Raw genomic sequence first — 22,239 nt, forward strand, 5'->3', positions numbered from 1 at the left:
TGTGGTTCTACCTACCACTGGCATGTGGCGCTGGAAGTTTACCAGAAAGGGAATGTGCCCCACCCCTTGTTTACAACGTAAATGATCTTAGTGGTCTGGTAGACAATTTTTGGCTGATAAATTTATTCTCATTCTCTCTGCCTCTCCGTCTCTTTTTCTCCCTCTCACACATCTTGCCAAACTCTTAGTCACCTTTTTTGGAGTTTGCTAACCCGTATACTTCAGTTTCCTTTGCATGCCCACTGCATTTCACTCCACTGATGCCAGGTCACAGAACATATATCCCCATGTTGGCATCCTTCCTCGAAACCATTTTTTCATAGGTCTTCAGCTTGTTGCTCATGTCCTGGTGTTTTTCTTCTTCAATTTGCATACCCCCTGGCCTCTGCATCTCAGGAAGCAAGGGACTTGTATCCGCACACACAGTTTCTTGTGTACATATGAATCAGACCAAGCACACAGAGAAAAAGGTACTATGCCCAATGTTTCCTTTGTGCTATGAGTCACCAGAGATAAAGCCTAGAATCTGTGTTCAGTATCAGGGATGAGTCTTGGAATATACCTCTCGGCATATGGCGAGCAGGTTTTCCTTATTTCTGAAGAACTAGATTATTTGCACACGCCCTCACAATTAAAGGTGCAGGGTTACAGGGCTTATGGAATGACTAGCACACATACCTGATTGGTAGCATCTCTTTTTAGCTATTGAGCATGGCTCCCACATGAGGCTGCCACCTTGCTGAATCTTAAGCACATCTGGGTCTGGTCAGTGCTGGGATAGGTGACAGTGTGGAGGTCCCTGATGGAAGAAAGGTAGACTATAAATACAAGTAAACAATATGCAGTTGTAGAACCAAATTATTTCCATAAAAATTCACTCTTTGTTTTCCTCCTATCCCCTTTCCTGTGGCTATAAAAAATGACTCTTCCAGTGCAACAACTGTCTTCTTTCCTTCCCTCCCCACAAAAAAGCAGAGAAGTTCCCATGGAGTAAAGAAGTTAGTTACTGCATCCATGAAGGAAAGAAGTCAAGTTTCTAATACTAGAACTTAGCCCAGAATTTTTCTCCTTTTCCTACACACACACACACACACACACACACACACCAGTTCCCAGTTTCTCTCTTCATTTTTCCAGCCACACTTATGGAGTTCTTCCAAAGTTAACTTATGGAGAAGGATAGGACTGGCTTGGTAGGAACTTTTCTCCCTCAAGCAAATAAAGCAACCTGGCTCTTTGGGCAGGAAAGCAGCTGAGGTGAGAGAAGGGGCTTTCAAAATGGTGTCACCATTACTCTTCTCCTTTCCTCCCCCCTCCATGGTCATCAGAAGACTGCTAGTCTCTTCCACCTCTCTCTCCTCTCCTTCCCTGGTGTGTGCCTTTTTTATGTCACCAACCACAAGTATATTGCAATATAGACAATCAAAAGCACTCATAATATTGCAGTTGGGAGTGGCAGCCTTATAGTGGCATGGTCCACATTGGACATATTTTTCTGGAAAGCGAGAACCATTTTCCTTCAGTCTTTTTTGCTGCATATTGGTTGAAGGTACATTGTAACAGATAGAATGTGAATACGAACCATCATAAAATATACACTCTACCTAGGTTCTAGGTCTGTTCAGAGTTTGAAGCTTGCTGTACAAGGAAAATGGCAATGTGGAGAGAGGAGGCAAAGAGAGCTCTCCCTTGACTGAAAATCTAATTGGAATGATTCCACCAGGGCTCTTCAATCACAGTGCCTTGGGGGATGGAAGTTAAAGTACTGTATCACCTTGTCACTGTCTGTTCTGCATTCTTTTCTAGTTCTGTTAATGGTGCTTGTTTGGAAAATGTGGGATGGTCAATTCCTTCTGCGTCTGCCACATTCATTCCTGCCAGTTCAGCTTTGCATTAGGTTTCTGAGATTTTTGGTGCCAGTTGAGCAGAAATCAAGCCCAAAACTGTTTTTCCATTCATCATAATTCTCTAGCCCTTACAGCCATCTCTTATCTCCTGCACCCACCCATTCTATGATGTATGCCATTTTCAAACTGAAAACCATTTCCTACAAAACTGCATTCCTTTTAGACCGCTATCTAAATCAGGCATGGCCAAACTTGGCCCTCCAGCTGTTTTTGGACTACAACTTCCATCATCCCTAGCTAACAGGACCAGTGGTCAGGGGTGAAGGGAATTGTAGTCCCAAAACAGCTGGAGGGCCAATTTTGGCCATGACCGATCTAAATCAACCTTAAAGGTGACTGACCCTGCATCTATCCTACTGGAATTCAGTAGATTTCTTACCTCGATGCTGGTGTGTGTTTCCCGCCCCCTACAAATCGCCCGCTAAATGTTAGGGGAGATTAGAGGAATCCCCCAAAACTGTAAAGATTGTCCTCACAAGAAAACCACTGCAGCTACTCTGAAACCTGACAGTATGCATCCCCTTAAAAGGGGCTACCATGCCTACAAATTTCACCCAATTCTGTCAAAAAATTATAAAGTAATAGACTGTTCCTTTATTGCTCCTGTGAAATTTTGTCAATTAGCCACAGAACCTGGTGTTGTAGAGCAGTCTGTGATTTGTATTGTCAAAACTAGATAATATTGAGCAGTAGTTTGAGAAAACAAAATGGGGTTGCACCATGAACTGTGTGTGCTTACACAAATATAAGTCTTGTAGTGCTCTACAGTGCTTACATGTGGATGGGAGTATTCAGGTAAGAAGACTAAAATGTAACCATCCCTTCTAAGAGATGATAAACACAACTTAGATCCTAAAAAGACCCAATTATTACCAATAAAATTCTCTTTTTCTTAGTAAAAGTGATGTGTTTCTACATTGCTCCTTAATGTAACAATAATAGTTTCAGTTTCCTTGAAAATAAACTGATGATCATTTTGCAAAGGATGCCTGTAGTGTCAGAAACGCTTTCCTGCTGGGTGCCATTTAGACTCTCCTGTCTGCCACCCTGCTCAGGTTTCACTTGCTTTCAGTGTTGAACACTGAACACTGAGAAAAGAACAGTTAAAATCTGAAGGGAAAAATGGCATGATAGCCCCATCAGCTGTGTATTTTTCCTTTAATTCAGTCCAGTCAATATTTGTGTTTGAGTCTTGAACAGAAAAAGAGATGAAAAGTGAGCTGCATTCTATGCTTGCAATTAATTTATATAGCAAAAGTAAAGCAGATGGACCACATTAGGTATAATCCCAACCCTCTACCAAATCTTGAAAGCGAGAGTGGCAATCATAGCAAATCTGTTCTGTAAAAAACATCCGCCCAGCAGCTGTGTTTCCTTCCTGTTTACTTTTCCATTCATCCCCTATTTCTTTGCTCTTATTTCTCCATTTCAGTCCAGCTGTAAATCATTTTTATCACATAGTTCTGCAGATGACCCACTAACTGTACACATTATGGAAATGTAGAAGCTTTTTGCTCCCTTTTGGTTTCTGTCCTTTGCAAAAACTGAGCAGAGTTATTTTCTAGAGAGTGTTTGGGCCTGGCTATGAATGAACAATCAATATGCCAAAATATTTTAAGTTTGTGTTGACATCAGGGCCGTCTCGTCCATAGGGGCTGGTGGCGTGCCCCCGCGAGCCCGCAGGCATACCGGGCGTCCCCTCCCCAACCCGCCCCCACGGGCAGGTGGGCGGGCTGAAAGCCAGCCGCCCTCGCCTCCCGGAGCCCCAGCTGGAGCGCAAAGCCCCGCGCCGCTCCAGCGCCACGCCCCTCATCCCTGCTCGCCCCCCCTCCCGAGGGGCGGCCAGCGCGGGAGGGAGGCGGGCGGAGAGGCAGCACGCCGGGGGTGCCGAGGGATCGCCGCACCACGGCGGCGGATCCCTCTAAGATGGCCCTGGTTGACACACATGTTTAATGGTGGTTTCATCTATTAGAAACTGAAGTCAGAAGCCAGGTTAGAAATTGAAATAATAACTACACCATAGCTGTCAACTTTTCCCTTTTCTTGCGAGGAATCCTATTCAGAATAAGGGAATTTCCCTTAAGGGGAAAAGTTGACAGCTATGAACTACACTATCATTGAGGGAATTTACCGGTATACCCCGCCCTTTGTCTCCAAGCAGCCCAGGGCAGCAAACAGATATCACTTTAAAAGCAAAAGCATTCTAGTATTCTGACCTCATGGGTGCCTATTGTTTTCTCCAGCTTTAGTGGCCTAAATAGAGCCTATTTGGGGTCTTTCTAAAACCTCAGCATTTGAAATGATCCGTCTTAGAAAACAAAACGGCAAAGAGTTCTGTTTTCCTTCAAATATCAGAAACTACAAAAAGCAATTAACAGAGCAATTCTATCCTCTAGTTATGCCTGCTTGGTGGGGTAAGATTGTTCATAAGAACATAGGAAGAGCTTGCTGGATCAGCCCAATGACCCATCTAGTCCAGCATCCTGTTCTCACAGTGCCATATCAGATGTCTGTGGGGAAACCTACAAGCAGGATTCTAGCACAATTGCACTTCTGTGTTTCCAGCAACTAGTATTCAGAAACATTACTGCCTCCAACTGTGGAGGCAAAGGATAGCCATCATGGTTAGTAGCCTTCAATAGCCCTCTCCATGAATTTGTCTAATCTTCTTTTAAAGCCATCTAGGTTGGTGGTCATCACTGCCTACTGTAGGAGCAAGTTCCATTATTCAGTTGTGTGTGCACTGCTAAGTCACCTCATCCAACAGAACACAATGCAATGCCAACAGAAAAACATACATAACTTAGTTAACTAAGGCTGCAATCCTGTGCGGTCGTATTGGGGAGTAAGCCCTTTTGAATTCAGTAGGACTTTCTTCTGCATAAACATGCATAGGAATGCACTAAAATACATTCAGTATAACAATACAATTGTACAATTTGGCAGGACCAAAATACCATTTACATTGTAAATCTAAAATATCTCCTACACAGCTCGTAGCGTTATTGCCCTCTAAACCCTTTCAGTGTTCTGCAAAAGTAGACACTTTCCTGGTAACTTGAATACTTGAGTTGAAGGTGTTCATTCAGATGTCATAGGAAACAAGTTTAAGCAAATCACGTTTGGAGCCAGCATGTCAAGGGAATGGGGGAGAGTAAAGGGAAATGTTTGAGCATGATACTTATTTTTGGCTCAATAAACCAGTTTATGTATCCAGAATGATTTTGCCAGAACCAGCCCATTCTACCACATTTTACTCCATTTTGTAAAGCTCAAAGCTCAATTTCTGTTTCACCAGCAAATATCCAGTAAAATATCTTGCCCTCTCTTGCTCAGTTCTCTATATCAGTTTTGGCAACAGGGAAGAGCTAAATGTACACTTGACATTCTTACCGGGGGGGGGGGGGGACAAAATTAGTAAACTTAATATTACTGCTGGACATCATAGTGCATCCCCTTCAGGTAGGAAATTCCTAGTATTTGTGGTTAGAAAAACATATCTCGTCTCCTTTACAGCAAGAAAGCTGCATGTGTTCCCCAGAGATCCTGATCCAGCATAAGGGGTATTGTCATCTGAGAATGGAGGGTGGAGAGGGAGGCATCAGCTCCTATGAATTAACAGATACTTCTGTTACCTCTCAGTACTCAGATACTGCACTGAGTACTTAGATAATGTTCCAACATTAATAAGGCAAAGACTTTTCTGTGACCTGTATCTGAGGTAATGTCTGAGGAAAAATTCCTGGAAAACATTCATGGGAACATTCACAGAAGTAATAAGGGGGCAATATGGAGAAAGACATTTGTGGAAAATATTTCATTGCAATTTATCGCTTTCTGGGATTTCTCTCTAAGAATAGATCCAATCCCTATTTACTCAGAGAACTGCAATGCATTGTTTCCCTCATGTGAGTGAAGCCTGTACTCCAGTTCCATGATTTCTTGTGGGTGGTGGATTCTAGTGCATGCCCAGATGCAAGTTGTTATGCAATAGCTTCCCCATTCATTTAAATTGATAGATAAGTCATGGGGCTCTGGGTTCAGTTACACAACTTGAAAACATCTGCAGTTGCCTTGGAAATGATTGGTAAGAAAGGATTAGCCTGTGTGGAATGAGCTCATTTTAAAGACTATATATAATTTGGAGCTTTCAAACCTTGGCCTAATAGATATAGTATTCTCAGTCTCTTAGAAGACCATGACCACCTCACATGCTCTTACACTCTTTTCCTCATATTTCCTTCTCTTGTGAATTACCCCTCCTTTCCCAAAGCTAACTATGGTTTGCCATTGTGACTTCCAGTATTAATGATAAATTTGGCTAGTTTCAAATAAGAGTTTGTCAACCTATTTCTGACCATGATTCCAAGAAGGGCTGCTTTTTCAAGGGCTGCCATCAAGCCAGCCCTTGAGCCCATCTATAGCCCCCCCTTCCCCATTCCTGAAGAGAGAAGCAGTTCTTTTCTCCACCTGCTTAGCACCTACTTTGCCTCTTGTCTTCACCCAAAAGGAAAGCAGTGCCCAACATGATAATAATAGAATAAAAGATGCAAGGAGGGAGCTACAGCCCAAGATAGGAAAAGAGGTAGTAAGGAAACAACTACCGTAGCTACCTTAAATGAATTGAAATCTCCAGGGTCTTATGTGTTGCATTCAATGGTAGTAAAGGAGCTTGTGGATGTAATCTCAGAGCCTCTGTCCATAATCTTGGAGAACAGGTGAGCTCCCTGCAGACGGGAGACAGGCAACTGTCCCATCTTCAAAAAGGGGACAAAAAGGGGTTGGGTGGCCATCTGTCATGGATGCTTTAGTTGCATTGCAGGGGTTTGTGACTAAATGACCCTCAGGGTCCCTTCCAACTCTGCAATTCTATGATTCTGCTGTTCTGAATTCTGTATTCAATGCCCTGCACTGCTGTGTTGGAACCTCTTGTACCTCCCAAGTATAAAGTAGAATCCATCCGTGTTAATAAAACTTGATACTGGAATATTTCCTGTCTTGGCAGAGGAAAACATGTAGCATTTGGTAACACCACAGTGCTCTAAGTATTATAATAACCGGTATTGACACAGAAAGCATATGGCCTTATGTTACATATTGGGTCAAGTACATCTAATATTAGTCATCCGTTCCTGTTTATAAATTATCCATCCCTTAAAAGAGAAAATAATTGTGGTGTTGCATAAGAAAAAAAACTGTTTCTCTTAAGAAACAACAGTTGTAATAAACAAAGACCGCTTGTATGAGTTTTTTTGTGGATATTACAGTATGTTGTGAGAGTAGAATTCTATGGGATGTTGGTTTAATCATATTCTTCCCAAAGACAAATACTTGGAAGCTAATGCCCGTTCTGCTACAGTTAATGCCCATTTTGAAGTGCTCAGGACTGCTTACTGACTAAGCTGTTTGAGTAATGAATCCTGGGGTGCATTGACATATGGGTAAAGCATATTAGATTTTTTATTATTATTAAACCAGTCACTAGGTTAAGACAGTATATTTTGAAAATGAAATGGTAGGGTCACAACTGCAATCCTTTGCAGCCTTACAGGATGGGAGTGGGAATAGAAAGATCAGTTTACATAGATACTATTTCTATTGTCTTTTCAACCCTGCTGTACTGTATTTTTAAGTCCGAAGCTCTAATTCCACTTGCAACAAAGTGAAGTTGAGCCAATCCACAGTATTTACATTTTGAACAAAAGCTCACATGCAAAAAAATAATACTCAGATTTGAAAGGTTTAAGTTAATTTTGTCCTGCTTATTATATTTCATTTTAATGTTTGTTTCATTTTGCTTTGGGTCACTCCTTGTGGGGAAAAGAGACTAATAAATGCAATTAATAATAATCAGGTGAAAAAGTGTATGTTGTATGTTTAAGTGAATGAGTTTACCTGCAATAAACAAAAAAGTTGAAGTATGATTCCATTCCCATCCCCCAGCCACTGTTGCCTGAGTTATTGAGATAATTCAGAAGTGCATGCATCGTTTGCCAATTTAAGCACAGAAAAATTTGTGTCTAAGTTAATGTGTGAACATTGTTAGGATTAGAATGTAGACAGTCAATACATTATAGAAAAGGGCAGGAACATTGTCAGGAGGTGTCCCAGGTGGCTTGAGTCCTGGAAGTGTCTAGATTAGGTTCCAGGGTAATGTTTGAAAATTCTTCCATTGACAAAAATGTGGTCTAAAAAAGAGTGGGTCACCTGAGAAATATGACCTTAATATATTGATGGAAGAATAGGCATGTTTGAGAGCTGGACCTACCATTAGATAAAGTCACTGGTTTTCATTGTCTGTCTTTGCCAAGAGTGAGAGAACTAGCAGCTACGTCTGCAACAAACTTTGGGTTTTGTTGTTTTCCCCTGACACATGTTTTGTTGAGACTGTGCTGTAAGAGAGAGAGAGAGAGTGTGTGTATATAATCTGACTTTTTCAAGTATGAAAATTTATTTGCTTCTGTGGATATTGCTTACCTCTGGAGAATGAAATTTATTCGCTAGTACTTATTAATTGAAGTGTTGTCTATAAATCCATTAAATAAAACAAATAATGACTCTGCTGAATAATTATTTGCAAATGCGACAGGCACGCTGACGAGTGGGTGTTTTCTGTGATGCTCTGGTATCTGAAGAAGCTCTTATTCTCTGAAACTCTTTATTTATAGGTCCAAGCACAAGTCCGCCATGCAAAACTGAACTTTGACAAACTGAAAACTGACGTTTGTCAAAAAGTGGATCTTCTCGGAGCAAGCCGCTGTAATCTTCTGTCTCATGTGCTCACAACATACCAGGTATCGGAAAAGAAAGTATCCACTAAACCAGAACTTCTGCTTAATAATGATACCCACCTGCCTTTATGTAGCAGTCCAATCAAGTTTTCCTCCCCATAAGGCAAAGGTTGGGTATATCAGCAGGAAATCTTACGTGTCAGTCAACATGCAAGTGTTAACTTTCATTGGTTCTTTCCATTACAGACAACCTTACTTCACTTTTGGGAAAAAACATCTCATACCATGGCAGCTATTCATGAAAGTTTCAAAGGGTATCAGCCATATGAATTCATGATGCTAAAGGTAAGGCATATATTGTGGTTTGTTCATTTCTACCCTACTTGGCAAAGTAATTTGGATAAATGAAAGAGGGGTGTCAAGGTTCCTTTTTGTAGAACTTTTTTTACACCTGGAGTGTTCATCAGTTTCTATATACTGTAAGTGCAGCTAATCCACACACTCTCTCTATTCTAGCAGGCACTTCTAACATGTATTAAGAAGAATGTTAAAATGTATGTTGTGATTCTATACATTTGGGTCAACCCATGTATGTAACCCATAATGTTGGGTTGGTATGCATGTAATTCTAAACCATGGTTTGGTGCTCTGTAGACACTCTTCAGTCGCCTAGAGCAAAGCATCTGCCTCACCCCCTCTCCCCACCCCTGCGTGGCCAGGCAAGGAATTCTGTCAAGTTCAGAAGAATCTCTGCTCAGTGCTATATGCAAACCAGGAATTTTGGTTTAAAACAAACAGTGGTTAGTTAAATAAACCAGCTGCACAATCCATATCACATCTAGTTTGGCCTTGAACTTTGTTACAAAGCAGATATTTGAATTTGAAGCTAAGCAGGTATGTAAGTTTGGTCAGTAAGTCCAACACAATAGCCACTACAGCATACTCATACTAGTGAAGCTTGCTTATAAGTGTGCTCTCCTGTTATCAGAAATGAGCATATGGGAAATTTATCTTTTGGAATGCCTTGCCTTCCTAATGCAGAATAAGCATGTTCTTAGTTTCGTTAAATAATTATTTGCACAGACCACACTGCAGCTGTCCAAATTAAGGAAGTGTGTCAGTTTTCTAGCATCTGAGTACAACTTGCTGAAGATTAGGCTTTTTAAGTTCAATGGGTTTACTTTTCAGTTTTCTATTTTAGTTAATAATATAATTAATAAATCAACAATTTTATGAACTGATCATTTATTCATGCTAAAGTGTTATTTCCAGAAAGAGAGACTCTGCCCTTGGGAACATGTCTGGAAATAATACATTGCTTTAGCAGTGGGAGTTCTTCTCTCTTCGCTAAACTCTGGTAATGAACAATCTGATAAAAATTGTTTTCTTAGCTTCAGGGTATATTGTGGAAGTAATGTAATTGCAGCTGTGTTTCCTGATAGTTGTATTTGTGTTTAAGAGAATATTTTTAATGTGCTAACAAGTCCAAGAATTTTGTTGCTTGGGGGTAACCTGGGGAGTTTGTTCAAGCTTTTAGGATTCATTCTGTTTATTGTTAGGAGAGTGTTGATTCCTCTTGACTCCTTTTTTGTTTAACGATTAACATTTTAAGTTTTGAAATATGCTGAATAGAAAACATGGACGCACCATTCATATGGTATTATTAAACTTGGATATTTTGTAAACTGCTTAGAGGTTCTATTTACAGTCAAGCAGTATATAAATTTTGTTAGATAAATAAATTTATTTTAACTGCTTTAATATTGAAAGCAGAGAAAGAAAAGAGGGCATAGGAACAAATAAGGATGGGAGTATATGAGGAAGGAAATGGTGGAAGGATAAATTGCAGTAACCTTGTATTAGGGTACCTTCAGTGTTTTCTCAGTTTACCTTATTGAAGAAATGTTGAAGATGAGCTCAGGAAAATATAACTCCACAACCCCGAGAAGGATGCTAAAATTCTTAAATGTTGCATTAGAGTCTGAAGACCTAGTAATCATAACTACAGCTGTGAGCCTCACCATTTCTCATGAAAAGGCAAATAGGATTTAATGGGGTTGTATCTGGTATCTGTTACATTACAAATTGTATTATATGGTTGCTATGTACCTTGCAAAAGGGAGGGGGGAGTCTATTCCTAATTTTAAATGAGTTTGATTAGACACAGAGGCAGCTACAAAGCCTATGAGATAAATTAGTGTCTTTACAGTTTCATCTGCAGCTTTCATGTATTCTGTATTTTAACATTATCATAGCCAAAAGATATGTCATTTATCAACCTTATTTATTTTAAAAATAAACCTTATTTACAAGTACCTAGTTCTTCTTGTCAGTAGTGGTTAAAAAGAAAAACCATTTGTATAACTTTGTACCAGAATGCTACTGAAACTGCTGTAACATACTGTATTCATTTAACATGTATTTTGTTTTCATTTTCTGCTTGGCATAAATTTTAAAGTTTGGCTTTAGTACTTGTACTGTGTTCATTTCCCTAATCCAGAAAGCAGTTATTGTGAGTGTACTGCTTTCTTTGAAATTTATTTGCAGGTTCCCTTTTGTCTGTATGCTTAGGATTATCATGTAGACTTTTGGTTAACTTATTCAAAGTTTGAATTCAGTGGCACCTTTTTCGGACCAATTATGTAGTTGTTAATATTGCATAAGCTTTCATTGGTTACAATCCACTTCAGTTGTGAAGATGGAATGACCAGAAGTAAGTAGGTCAAGGCAGTTAATGGAGTGTTTACCTGCAGTACTCCTCTTTTTTTCAAAGGGGTGCTAACCATAATTCAGTGATAGAGGACCTGCTTTGCCTGCAAAAAGGTTGCAGGTTCAATCATGTCCATGAGGGCTTGGTGAGACTCCTGTCAGTGTAGACAAGAACTGAGCTAGGTGCGCCAGTCTGACTCAGTTTTAAGGCTGCTTCCTGTGTTCCTACTTGAACTCCTGTTTTGCTACCTCAACTACGATTTTACCAACCAGAATCTATGCCCTTGAAAATGGCCCTTCTGAATATTGTTCTAAAGTGTCTAAGAAAACAGAAACATTAAAACTTGTGAATCTATTTCTGGGTTTTATGTCCATTCATATGTTTTCTTAAGGATAGTTCCATTTGGGTGATGTTAGATTGATGTAAGAGCACAAGGTTATTGGGTGATATTATTTAATGCTGCTGCTGTTACTTATCTAAGTGGTGTGACTGGTATCTGGGTCAGTCAATCAAATACCTTTATTGGCATCACAGTATAAAACATTTCAAGTAACTGCAATAATTAAAAAGACAAGGGTGAAGCTATCAAGGGTTATAAGGTCACACACTATGGTCGTGTGCATTTGGATATTCTGCTGCACTCAGTGCCTTGGATGGAGACCACTGTGACGCCACTACTCCCAGATATAAGAAAAGCATAGAATTCCTTAATTAAATATATTCTTTCAAAATCAGTCAGTGATCTTGATCTAGACACTATTTCAGATGTGGAAATAACTCTACAAAATTAGTAGCTCGCAGAAATGTTTCCTAGCCTGTTTTTACACACTCATTGTTACTCATTGTCACCTTTTAAAGAAAAAAACCTACCAACTCCCATAAATCATCTGAAGGCGATTTTTTAGTCTCTAAAGGTGACCGGGCCTAGACTATGTGTAAATAATTATTGTGTAAAAAATATTCATCTTATATAAATTGCTCTTTCTGCAAACTTAAATCTAAGTTCAGCTAGGCAATAATGTTCCTTAATAAGGGTTTTGCTATTGCCTCTTCTGTTAATTTACCTGCTTGAGGAATATATGCATCTCCTGGGCTTCTAATTCATGTAAATATTTATAGGAAAGCATATTGTGACAGGAGGGAGAAATGAAATTGCCTGTTTGTTAACTAAAAACACTTAAAAGTACCAGAGGTAACCTAAGTGCAAACAGCTGTTTTCGGATCAGCATTACATTGGCAGGACTTTGCAACGCCTCCACTAGTGAATCAGTTTGTTTAGCTTTGGGACCAGCACAGGAGCTAATGGAGATAAGACAGAATATTTTCCACTTGGCACCCTGTTTGGAATTAAGAACCTTGTGGTAGATCATCTGAGAATGTGTGAAGAAAATCTGATTGTGCCCCACTTGGTTTATTGTGTGCCCTAGTATTTCAAAAGATGGATAGATAATTTAATTTTTAAAAAAACTTGTTTTTGCTGTTTGTAACTTGTATTTGCATAAAACAACGTTCTTCCTACATGGCAGGATGACAACATGTTAATCAAACATCTTTAAAGTGCTATTATCACAATCATAGACTCATCAAATCATAGAGTTGGGAGGGACCTCAGGGGTCATCTAGTCCAATCCCTTGCAATGCGGGAATCCTGCTCACAGGTGTCTCTGGGTGGGTTCAAACCACCAACCTTCCGGTTAACAGCCCGATGCATCACTTTCCCTATCTCAGAATGCAGGCCATGCAACAGCAAATAGCATGAAATAGAAAACTTAAAACAAACAATCTTATTTTAAGTGGGCAGAACACTGAAAATGAAGCTGTAAACTTCTAAGGGCAGTGTTCAGTCTTTTGGCAGCCTGAAAAATACATGGTAATAATGAGTTTAAGAGTCTGATTCTTGGAACAGCATTTTATTATACCTTCTATTATAAATCCCACAACTTGCAAAACTATGCAACATGCTTCTTTCTTTTCAAATAGATTAACTTTTGTTTGTCTGTTGCAGCAGTCTTGTAACTCCTTAAAGCAGTGCTTTCCAAACTTTTCATGTTGGTGACACACTTTTTAGACATGCATTATTTTGCAACACAGTTTTTCACTTTTACTAGCAAACCAGAGATTAAACCAACCCCTTATAAGAGATATAGACACTTATCGCGCAACACACGTATACACTGCAACTGACACACTAATGTTTTGCAACACAGTTTGTAAAACTCTGCCTTAAAGACTATGGGAGGAATCCTGCTAGAGCCATTGCACTCATGGAAGAGCTTTTGATCCTTTGAGTGCCTCTGCTAATGGACGAAAAGGGGAGACGATTTTTGCCAGTTTACCCCTGTAGAATCCAATGTCACAAAAAAAATGAATCCAGATAGTTGGGGGACCCTTCAGAACATCTGGATGCTTCAGGAGGAATGATGAACCGGCAAAAAAAAAAAAAACCACCACCTTCCCCTCTTCTTCCATTAATGGAGACCTCTGCTGGATCAAAAGTGCTTCTTGTGAAGACAAGGCCACCAAAGGAATTTCCTCCCTAACAAACTAATTGTGGCATGCACTTTAATAAAATTCACTCAGTGGTGGTACTAGAACTGAATGATGCATCATAACTCCATGGCCCTGATGCCCCCATGTTGGGGAGATGCCTGCAGCCCATCAGCAACAGTTGCCCAAAACATATTTTCTTCACCTTTCATTCATTCATTCATTCACACACCCATACACCCACACCATTTTTAAAATAGTGGGCATGATGTGGAACAACCCTTCAGAACCACCTTGGTTTCTCAGAGTGCTGAGCCTCTTGGCTCATGAGGGACTGAAAATTTAAGGTGATGGGCACAACTGTCTGGGGCTTTGTTCTGTCTTTGGAAAAGGAAAGACATAGGAGTCACTATTGCCACTGTCACATGACCTGAAAGGAGGAGAAAAGGAGAAAACCAAATGGAAGGTTGCATGAGCAGGCGGAAAAGAACAAGCCACTGTTGCTTTCTTCAGCTTTATTTCACAAAGGTTGGTGGGTATGCTGGAACTCAACAACCTCCCTAAAATGTTTTGAAGAAAGCAACAACCTTGTTCCTTGAGCTCCTGCTTATCAGGTGGCAGAAAGGAGGGAGCTTGAGGGAGGAGGGTTGTGTGTGAGAGGGAGAGAACATGCGCAGTCTGGGAGGTAGGCTCCCATAGAGCATTTTTTCCAGGTCATCAAGCCCATTTCTTTTCTTTTCTTTTCTTTCTTTTCTTTACCCCTTTATTTATTAATTTTCCCAGAGATCCCCCAAAATACATGATACCCAAGTGAAAGCCATTGATGTTCCTACAAAGCTGCCCTTTGACTCTGTTGTCTAATATTAACAGTATTTTTTTAATGCATATGAGGCAGGATGGGTCATCTCTGCCCATTTGCCACGGTGTATATTTAGCTTTTCTTTTGAAAATCATCTCTATTACATTTGAATCAAATTTATCGAACTACCTGCCTGTTGTCCATTCTGTTTCCATTAAAGTTATTTTTCATTGAATTTCAGTTGCTGGCCTCTTAATGTTTCAGGAGCTCTCATTCTTTCTGTTTGGATAGAAGTCATTTCCATCACTGTGAAACTGTTTTAATGCAACTTTGGATAAGTTTTCAGCATTCCTTGTTGTCTTTCTATATTCTTTTTCATACATTGATTGGTGGGTGACCCAGAGCTTACAAGAGCCTGTAAATAAACTAACGGAGAGTGAAGAAAAAGAGGAGGAATTGCGGCTAGAGAACGCCAGATTAGAAGATGATCAGCAGAATCAGTAAGCCATATAATAAGAATCTGTTGGAACAAAATAATAGTGTGGATGACAATGGGCTTTCAGATTAATTTTAGCACTACAGTTAGGAAAATGCATATTTTCCCCCAATCCCAAAGTGTATGAGTATCCCAAAAAGAAGAGACAGCCAGTGGGGAGGAGGTGAAGGCTTCTCTGTGTTTGCCAGGAAATCACCTTATAAAAAAATAAAAATAAAACTGGTTGAAGTGAATGGAAGAACCTTTCTACACCCATTCCTTTTTATGATCTTTTTGTTCCCCTAGCTGAATCTCTTTCTTATTTTCTTCTTTCCCCTTGTAATATTTTTCCCTGCAGACAACACATTTGAAAAATATTTTGCAGGCATGCAAAATACACATTGTCTTTTGCCTTCCATGCATATGTTTTATGAGTTTCCCTACAGATGCCTTTTGCATACGGAAAGTGTTACATTGCATAGATATTAATTACAATTCATTAATCCACCTATCTGCTGTGTCTGGGCTTTGCTCCTGAATGCTGTCACTTTCCCTTTTTTGCTCCTCCTCACTGACATATTGTGGGTCAGCAAAGCAATAAGCATCTTAGGTATATCATACAAAAGATATAAGCACATTTCTCTCCATACTTTGCCTCCTCATCACTGCTCCTATTGCATACATGAATTGGAACATATCCATTGCTCACTTTGAGCACTGATTAGCTTTTGTAATCTATACAGGGTTTGGCATGTGATCCAGTACAGCGGCAAGTATGCTGTAAGAGTATACCCTGAGAACTAAGCCTGGTGGGATTCTAGTTACTGGTGTCAAGAGGCACTATACAGATAGGCTGTATCTTAATCTTTGGTAGTTTGGCTGATGGGGACATGTGAAAAGGAGAAAGAGATGTGATCCTCCTTCTATGGAAACATCCAGAATCAGCGAGGAGGGTATGAGCCTTGCTGTAATCACACAGCCAGCTGTTTAGAATATTCAAGGTTAAGGGAAGGCTAGTTGTTGATTCATTGAAGAGCAGCTTTCAGTGTTTGTCATTAGACCTCATTTCGTTGGCTTTTTAGTTTCTCCAAAATGTTTTTTGTTCATGGGGGAAATGTTTTTAAGTAGCAGTGAGACATAGATTAGATAATTTTGTTTTTGTCTTTCTAATTTTGGATATTTAAATGAGGGGTGGGAACCTGTGGCCTTCCAGATGTTTTTGGACCACAGCTTCCACTGTTCCTGACCTTTGGTCACACCGTCCTGGGCTGATGGAAGTTGGGAGTCTGGCGACATCTGGAGGGCATCAGATTCTACATTACTGGTTTGGAAGCTTGAGAAAACGCACTGCTGAGTCACTTTTCTAGATAGCCATTTTCACGCCACCTATTGTGTTTCAAGGGAAGCAGGTTAAGACTCCTCCTCGTATACTGTTAAGTAAGACATTTACACGAACTGTGAAGAAAGGCCGCTGTGAAGAAAATTCCCACACTGAGCCTCTTCCTAGATATAGAGACTTCACGTCAGCAAAGCACTTCTAAGAAGCATGAGGAACACCAAAAAGAACACATAAATGTGTTGACGGATGTTAACTTCCTTTTCAGCCTGACTGCATAAGTGGCTCAGAAATTCACGTTGTGTTCTTTTTTCTTCCCTCTTCTGTCCTGCTTTGCACCAGAGCTTTATTTCTAAAAGCTTCTGCTACTCAACTTGGCCTGTGTTCTTCTTGCACACCTAAAGATGCAACTGATATGTCCTCAGCGCTGGGCTCATGGTTCAGATAAAATCACAGAATGACAGCAGGCAGAGTAACAGCAATGTTCCCTGCCAAGCCAGTACACGTCAGTTGCCATGTAATCAGCCCTCTTGCTTATTCAGTGGTTCTGCTGGCCCCTGTGACCGTATCAGGGAGAGAGGTTCCTCTTGTCCTTCAGACGGAACATTGAGTATCTTCTGCTCTCTTTAAATTTTTAGAAGAAAACAAAATAAACCAAGTTCTAAATCTCAAAAGCAAGGATAGCCAACATGGTGTCCCCTGGATGTTGTTAGCAGCATCCATTGTTCCTAACCATTGGCTGTGCCTGCTGAGCCTGATTTGGAGTCCAACATCTGGAAGGTACCACATTGACTTCCCTTGCTCATGAGATTCTCTAGGGCAGTGTTTTTCAACCTTTTTTGGGCAAAGGCACACTTGTTTCATGAAAAAAATCACGAGGCACACCACCATTAGAAAATGTTAAAAAATTTAACTCTGTGCCTATATTGACTATATATAAAGTAATTCTCTTGAATTTTTCAATTTTTCCCGCGGCACACCAGGCAACATCTCGTGGCACACTAGTGTGCCGCGGAACAGTGGTTGAAAAACACTGCTCTAGGGAGACTGCTTTAAAATGCTGTTTTGCATTAGTTAGAAAATGAGGAAGAAGTGAACAAAGCCATAGTAAAATCACCAGGGCCACAAAGAGAGCTAGGGGAGATGGGAAGATTGTAATTTAGACAGGGTCCCCAAACTCATTTTGATTTAGTCACTGCACTGACCATTACATTTAGAAGGATTATTCCTCCTGTCACTGTACCTTTACTGCCTGAAATGCCAATATATTTTTGTTTGTTTCTGAAAACACCTTGGAATTTGAGTGTATCTCAACTTGGTCCCTAAAAACTGAAAGGGGGCAGAGACAGTTGTAACTTTTTGCCATTATTTTCCCCAATAACATGCTACACCACAGCATAAACTAAGTTCTCATTTTTTTATCTTCCAATTTAAGGTTGATTTCGTTAGATGAGGACAGCCACACCAAGGAATCAACCAGCTCAGGTATTTTCTTTTATTATGCCTTTCAAACATCGAGCCTGCTTAAAAGTCTCTCATTCATCCTAATAGATGCTATGTTCCTGCAAGCTACTTTAGTGTATATAACATTGTCTCAGTCAGGGTTTTCGTATCCTAGCTCTAAAAATCTGAAACATGTGAAATCAATTAAGAGCAGAGATCTAAGAATAGAGATTTTATTTAACAACTCTAAAGGCACCTTGGAAAATAAATACCATGGAGTGTAGGCCTCCATATCCTTCTACTTGCTGCCATAACTTTGAGTGACCTCCAGCCGGTTCTCTATAACACAGCACTCAATGTGCTAGAGCTATTACCTGTATGGTGGTACCGTCACACCTTACCTCTTTCCAGAAAAAAAAATAGATTGAGGCCACTACTAAATTAGTTGCATTGCTCTGCTGTGCATCTCCAAACACACCAGACTTTTTTACCTTCCCTGCATCCCCTGCATCTTTTTGTGTGGTGGAGCTGGGCTTGGTTGAGGTTTTAACTTGTTCCAGGTGAGGGCCTAAGAGCAAGGTTACCAAACATTGTCAAAAGTATTTTAATTCAGATGGATTTATGGATAATTAACTGGAGCAAAAACATAATCTATTTCTAATTGTAGGCAGCCTGGCAGGGGGGGAAATCTGCATTTTTGAAATAATTTCATTGTAAACCAATTACCTAACCTGGAACAGATGCACCTCACTATCACAATTACACTGCAGCTGCAGATTGAGGGGAGACTTTGACATCATCAAATATACTTTGAAGAGCAAAATGGGATTTTTATCTGTAGGTAACAAAAGTAGGAACCCAACCCTTTCTCTGTTATTGGCAGTATGTTCTTAATTGTGCAACATTCTGTCTTGTGCTGGTGATTAGCTTAGCTGGGAGGATGGCCAAATAAGGAAGATTAGAATGCTGATATTTATCACTTCCTTAAATGATTAAACTTGGTAAATGGTCGACCATATTTAGAACTGATTCAGTGGCCTTTCCTGAAGTGGCACCCATTAGGTACACTAGACCTAGATCATAGTGTTTTTGTGAAATGAGTTTTGCTTTGGAAAGACATTGTGTAATATTCAGTGGTAGTCATGCTCAGAGTTGACCCATTGAAATGAATGGACTCAAGCTACTTAAATCCATTGATTTCAATGGGTTCATTCTGAGCATGACTACTGTTTAATACAACCTACTGAGACCCTAAAGGAGACCCTTTAAGAACTGCAAATAGTTTTTGTGAGTGCCCTGTAGTAGGCTACAAAGTACTGAAAAGAGTGTGTGTGTGTGTGTGTGTGTACAATATATATATATATAGTGTGTGGGGGGGGGTAGTTTCAGGTTAAATGTGAAATCCTAACTGTGCAAGTTAACAGTGCAAAGAGTGTCAGACTAGAAAACCTTTGAAGCACATTCCACGTTTAAAGCACTTTCGGTTCTGACCTAGAAAATATTTTGGTTACAGCAGAAGAAACAAAGGACATCCTGAGTACTTTTGGGGAGAGCTTCAACCACAGAGAGAATTCAGGTATGTCTCCTAGACATGCAGTGCAGCCCTATACATGCCTACTCAGAAGTAAGTTGCATTGAGTTCAGTGGGACTTACTGACAGACAAGTTGCATATGATTGCTGCCTAAAGAAAACGGTGTAACTGCAAGCATGAAATGTACATATAAGAGCCTACTGCTCAGTAACTTTCCCTTATGTTTTGCCATTTTTTAGGAGCCATAGATGACTTACTAGACTTGAAACCTGAGGAAAATGGTATGTAATCTTTTTGTCTGACTGTTTTATCAATTCTGTAAAGGGGCACCAAACATAGTATTCTCTTCTTTTTCTTTGGCTATCACTCGTAGCCGAGTAAGATTGTCTTCCATTAACACTGTCTTAACAGTGATTCCATAAGTGATTGTGGGGGCCAATTCTGGATCCACACGTCCTTCCACAGTGGGAACATAGGTTTCCAGGCGAGAGTTGATCACGGTGAGGGTTTGCCAAGCGTGCCTTTCTCTTAGCACGTTGCTCCCTTTCGGCCTGAGTTCGAGCGTCTTCAAAGTCCATGACACCTTTGGTAGAGGCTGGTCTCCAATTGGATAATTTAATCTTTTAAACAATTTGATTATTTAATCTTTACTAATATAAAAGCTAGCTAGTTTTGGATGTGATCATCCACTTTGGGCGCTTAAGGGTTGTAGAACAACATTCACCTCAATTTATGAAACTTTTAGTATGATATTGATGTAGAAAAGTATCTCCTTCTGAACTGATAGTGATAGTAAAATTTGCCAGCTGTGCTTCAGTGGTCCATAGTAGCTGTGTTTTTTGGGGGGACAGGTGTGTGCGCCATAGTACATTCATCTTGGCAATAATTCTATGGGTGGTATTCAGCTAGGTTTTACTCAAAGTAAAAAGTAACATGATAAATCTATTAATTTCAACAGGTTTGCTCTGAGTAAAACATACCTATTCTTGTACCTATCCCCCCCCCTTTTGGTTTGGTTTGTCCCACGTTTGGTTGTGACATGCTGAAGTTATCACATCATTTCTGATTCTGATTGTTTCAGCACAGCTCCCACACATGGGGGTGGCTAGTATTTACTGTGTAAGGGAACCTATTAGCTCACAAGTTTTTCCCAGCAGTAGCTGCCTTTACACAGATACTTATTCACAAAAACCCCACTGTGTGAATGTATGAAACAGAACCATCTTGTATTGACACTTGCAACCACATTAGAAGTGACTGTGAATTGAGCTTGGCTTGGCTAACCACTAAAGTGGTAAACATACAGCAGTCTCATAGTATGCCACATGAAGGAGTAAATCTATATCAATGGAAGGTAAAAAGCAGACTGTTCTGTAGAATTTTCTTTCTTCAATACTGTGATGGCAAAGGACAATTTTTGAAAATAAGGGATAGATTTACTGTTGGAAAAAGGAAGTGGCAAGGAAATGCTGAACACAAGGCAAAGAACAAAAGGGAAGAGAAGGGAGAAGTAACAGCAGTGCAAATAGTTTATTGATAAGAGCCATGTTGGCCCTTCTTTAATAAGAACTCTGTTGACTGCATGATGACTATGAACTATGATGACTGCATCAAATAGCCTTGTTCTTTGCTGTATTTCTGTTAGATTTTTTAAAAAGTATTATTATTATCTTTATTATCTTTATCATCATTATTATTTGCTATTGTGGTAGATGTAATTTCTAGCATAGCTGAGGAATGGTGAAATGTTACTATTAAAACCATGTCTTCAATATATGTTGTAATTTCATGATTCCCTGCTAGATCTGGAAATTCCAGGAAGCAAAACAGGCTCTCTCGAACACATTAAAACACTATAATATATCAGGGCAGAGAAGTCAAAATAAAGAGGAGTCTTACAACATAAGATGTGCCTTACACCAAGGAGACAAGAGTCACAGTGTTTTATGTCACATTTATCAAGAATGTTTTGCCACTTCTAGTCCAATAAGAGAGACTTTTGGCACAATTGCTTTTTGTTTGAGCCACATGGGTCAGCTGTGGCTTGTGAAGTGAAACATCAGTGATGTTACTCACTTGTAACATGAGCTTTACCATGACTGAAGACTGCTTATATTTCCTGTATTGTGACTTTCTGGCTGTAGTGAACTGCTAACCACAAATCCTGTTTTGTTTGAGAGGGAGGAGGGTGGTGCTAATTTTTTTAATACCTACCGTATTTTTCGCTCCATAAGATGCACCTGAACATAAGACACACCTAGTTTTTAGAGGAGGAAAGGGGGAAAGCCCTGCTTTTTTGAGGATCAACTGAAAGTGGAGCAGCTTTTTTTGCAAAGAGGAAAAGCCCCGTTTTTATGGGGTCCAACTCACAGTTCTGCAGCTTCTAGTCCTACAGCCATTTCTACAGTTTCCAGACAGATAATCTAATCAGCCAAGTCACATGTCGCTGGGGAAACAAACAGCCTCCCTCTGCATTCAACAGTGGAGGCCTGGGCAAGGGGGCGGGGCTGGAAACGGAGCCTTATATCTCTCCCGATCACTTGCTGAACAGCTGTTCAGCAGCTTCCTTTCAACACCCCCTTCTCTCTTTGTAAAAAAAAAAAAAGAGCATGATCTGCTTTTGGCCCCTAGGCAATTGGCTCCAGGGACCATGCACTCGCGCCATAAGACGCACAGACATCTCCCCTTACTTTTTAGGAGGAAAAAAGTGCGTCTTATGGAGCGAAAAATACGGTAATTCATGCAACTTTTGACTGCCATTTTTTATGCAGCTGGAAACTCACACTGGATTATACCAGTATAATTGACTACTTATAATA

At 40.0% G+C, this 22,239-nt stretch overlaps 1 protein-coding gene across 11 annotated transcripts in view; it reads left to right on the plus strand.

The window, feature by feature from the left end:
• The window catches only part of ICA1 (islet cell autoantigen 1), a 62,205-nt gene that overhangs the window by 28,607 nt on the left and 11,359 nt on the right, over positions 1 to 22,239 (plus strand). For all 11 annotated transcript variants that reach the window (XM_033166243.1, XM_033166250.1, XM_033166252.1 and 8 more), the window contains 6 exons: positions 8,576 to 8,701; positions 8,885 to 8,983; positions 15,037 to 15,134; positions 17,881 to 17,930; positions 19,402 to 19,464; positions 19,660 to 19,701. In XM_033166243.1, coding sequence (XP_033022134.1) covers positions 8,576 to 8,701; positions 8,885 to 8,983; positions 15,037 to 15,134; positions 17,881 to 17,930; positions 19,402 to 19,464; positions 19,660 to 19,701 — 478 coding nt within the window. The remainder of the gene's footprint in view (positions 1 to 8,575; positions 8,702 to 8,884; positions 8,984 to 15,036; positions 15,135 to 17,880; positions 17,931 to 19,401; positions 19,465 to 19,659; positions 19,702 to 22,239) is intronic.

Source organism: Lacerta agilis, chromosome 12 (genome assembly GCF_009819535.1).
Source record: "Lacerta agilis isolate rLacAgi1 chromosome 12, rLacAgi1.pri, whole genome shotgun sequence".
NCBI lineage: Eukaryota > Metazoa > Chordata > Lepidosauria > Squamata > Lacertidae > Lacerta > Lacerta agilis.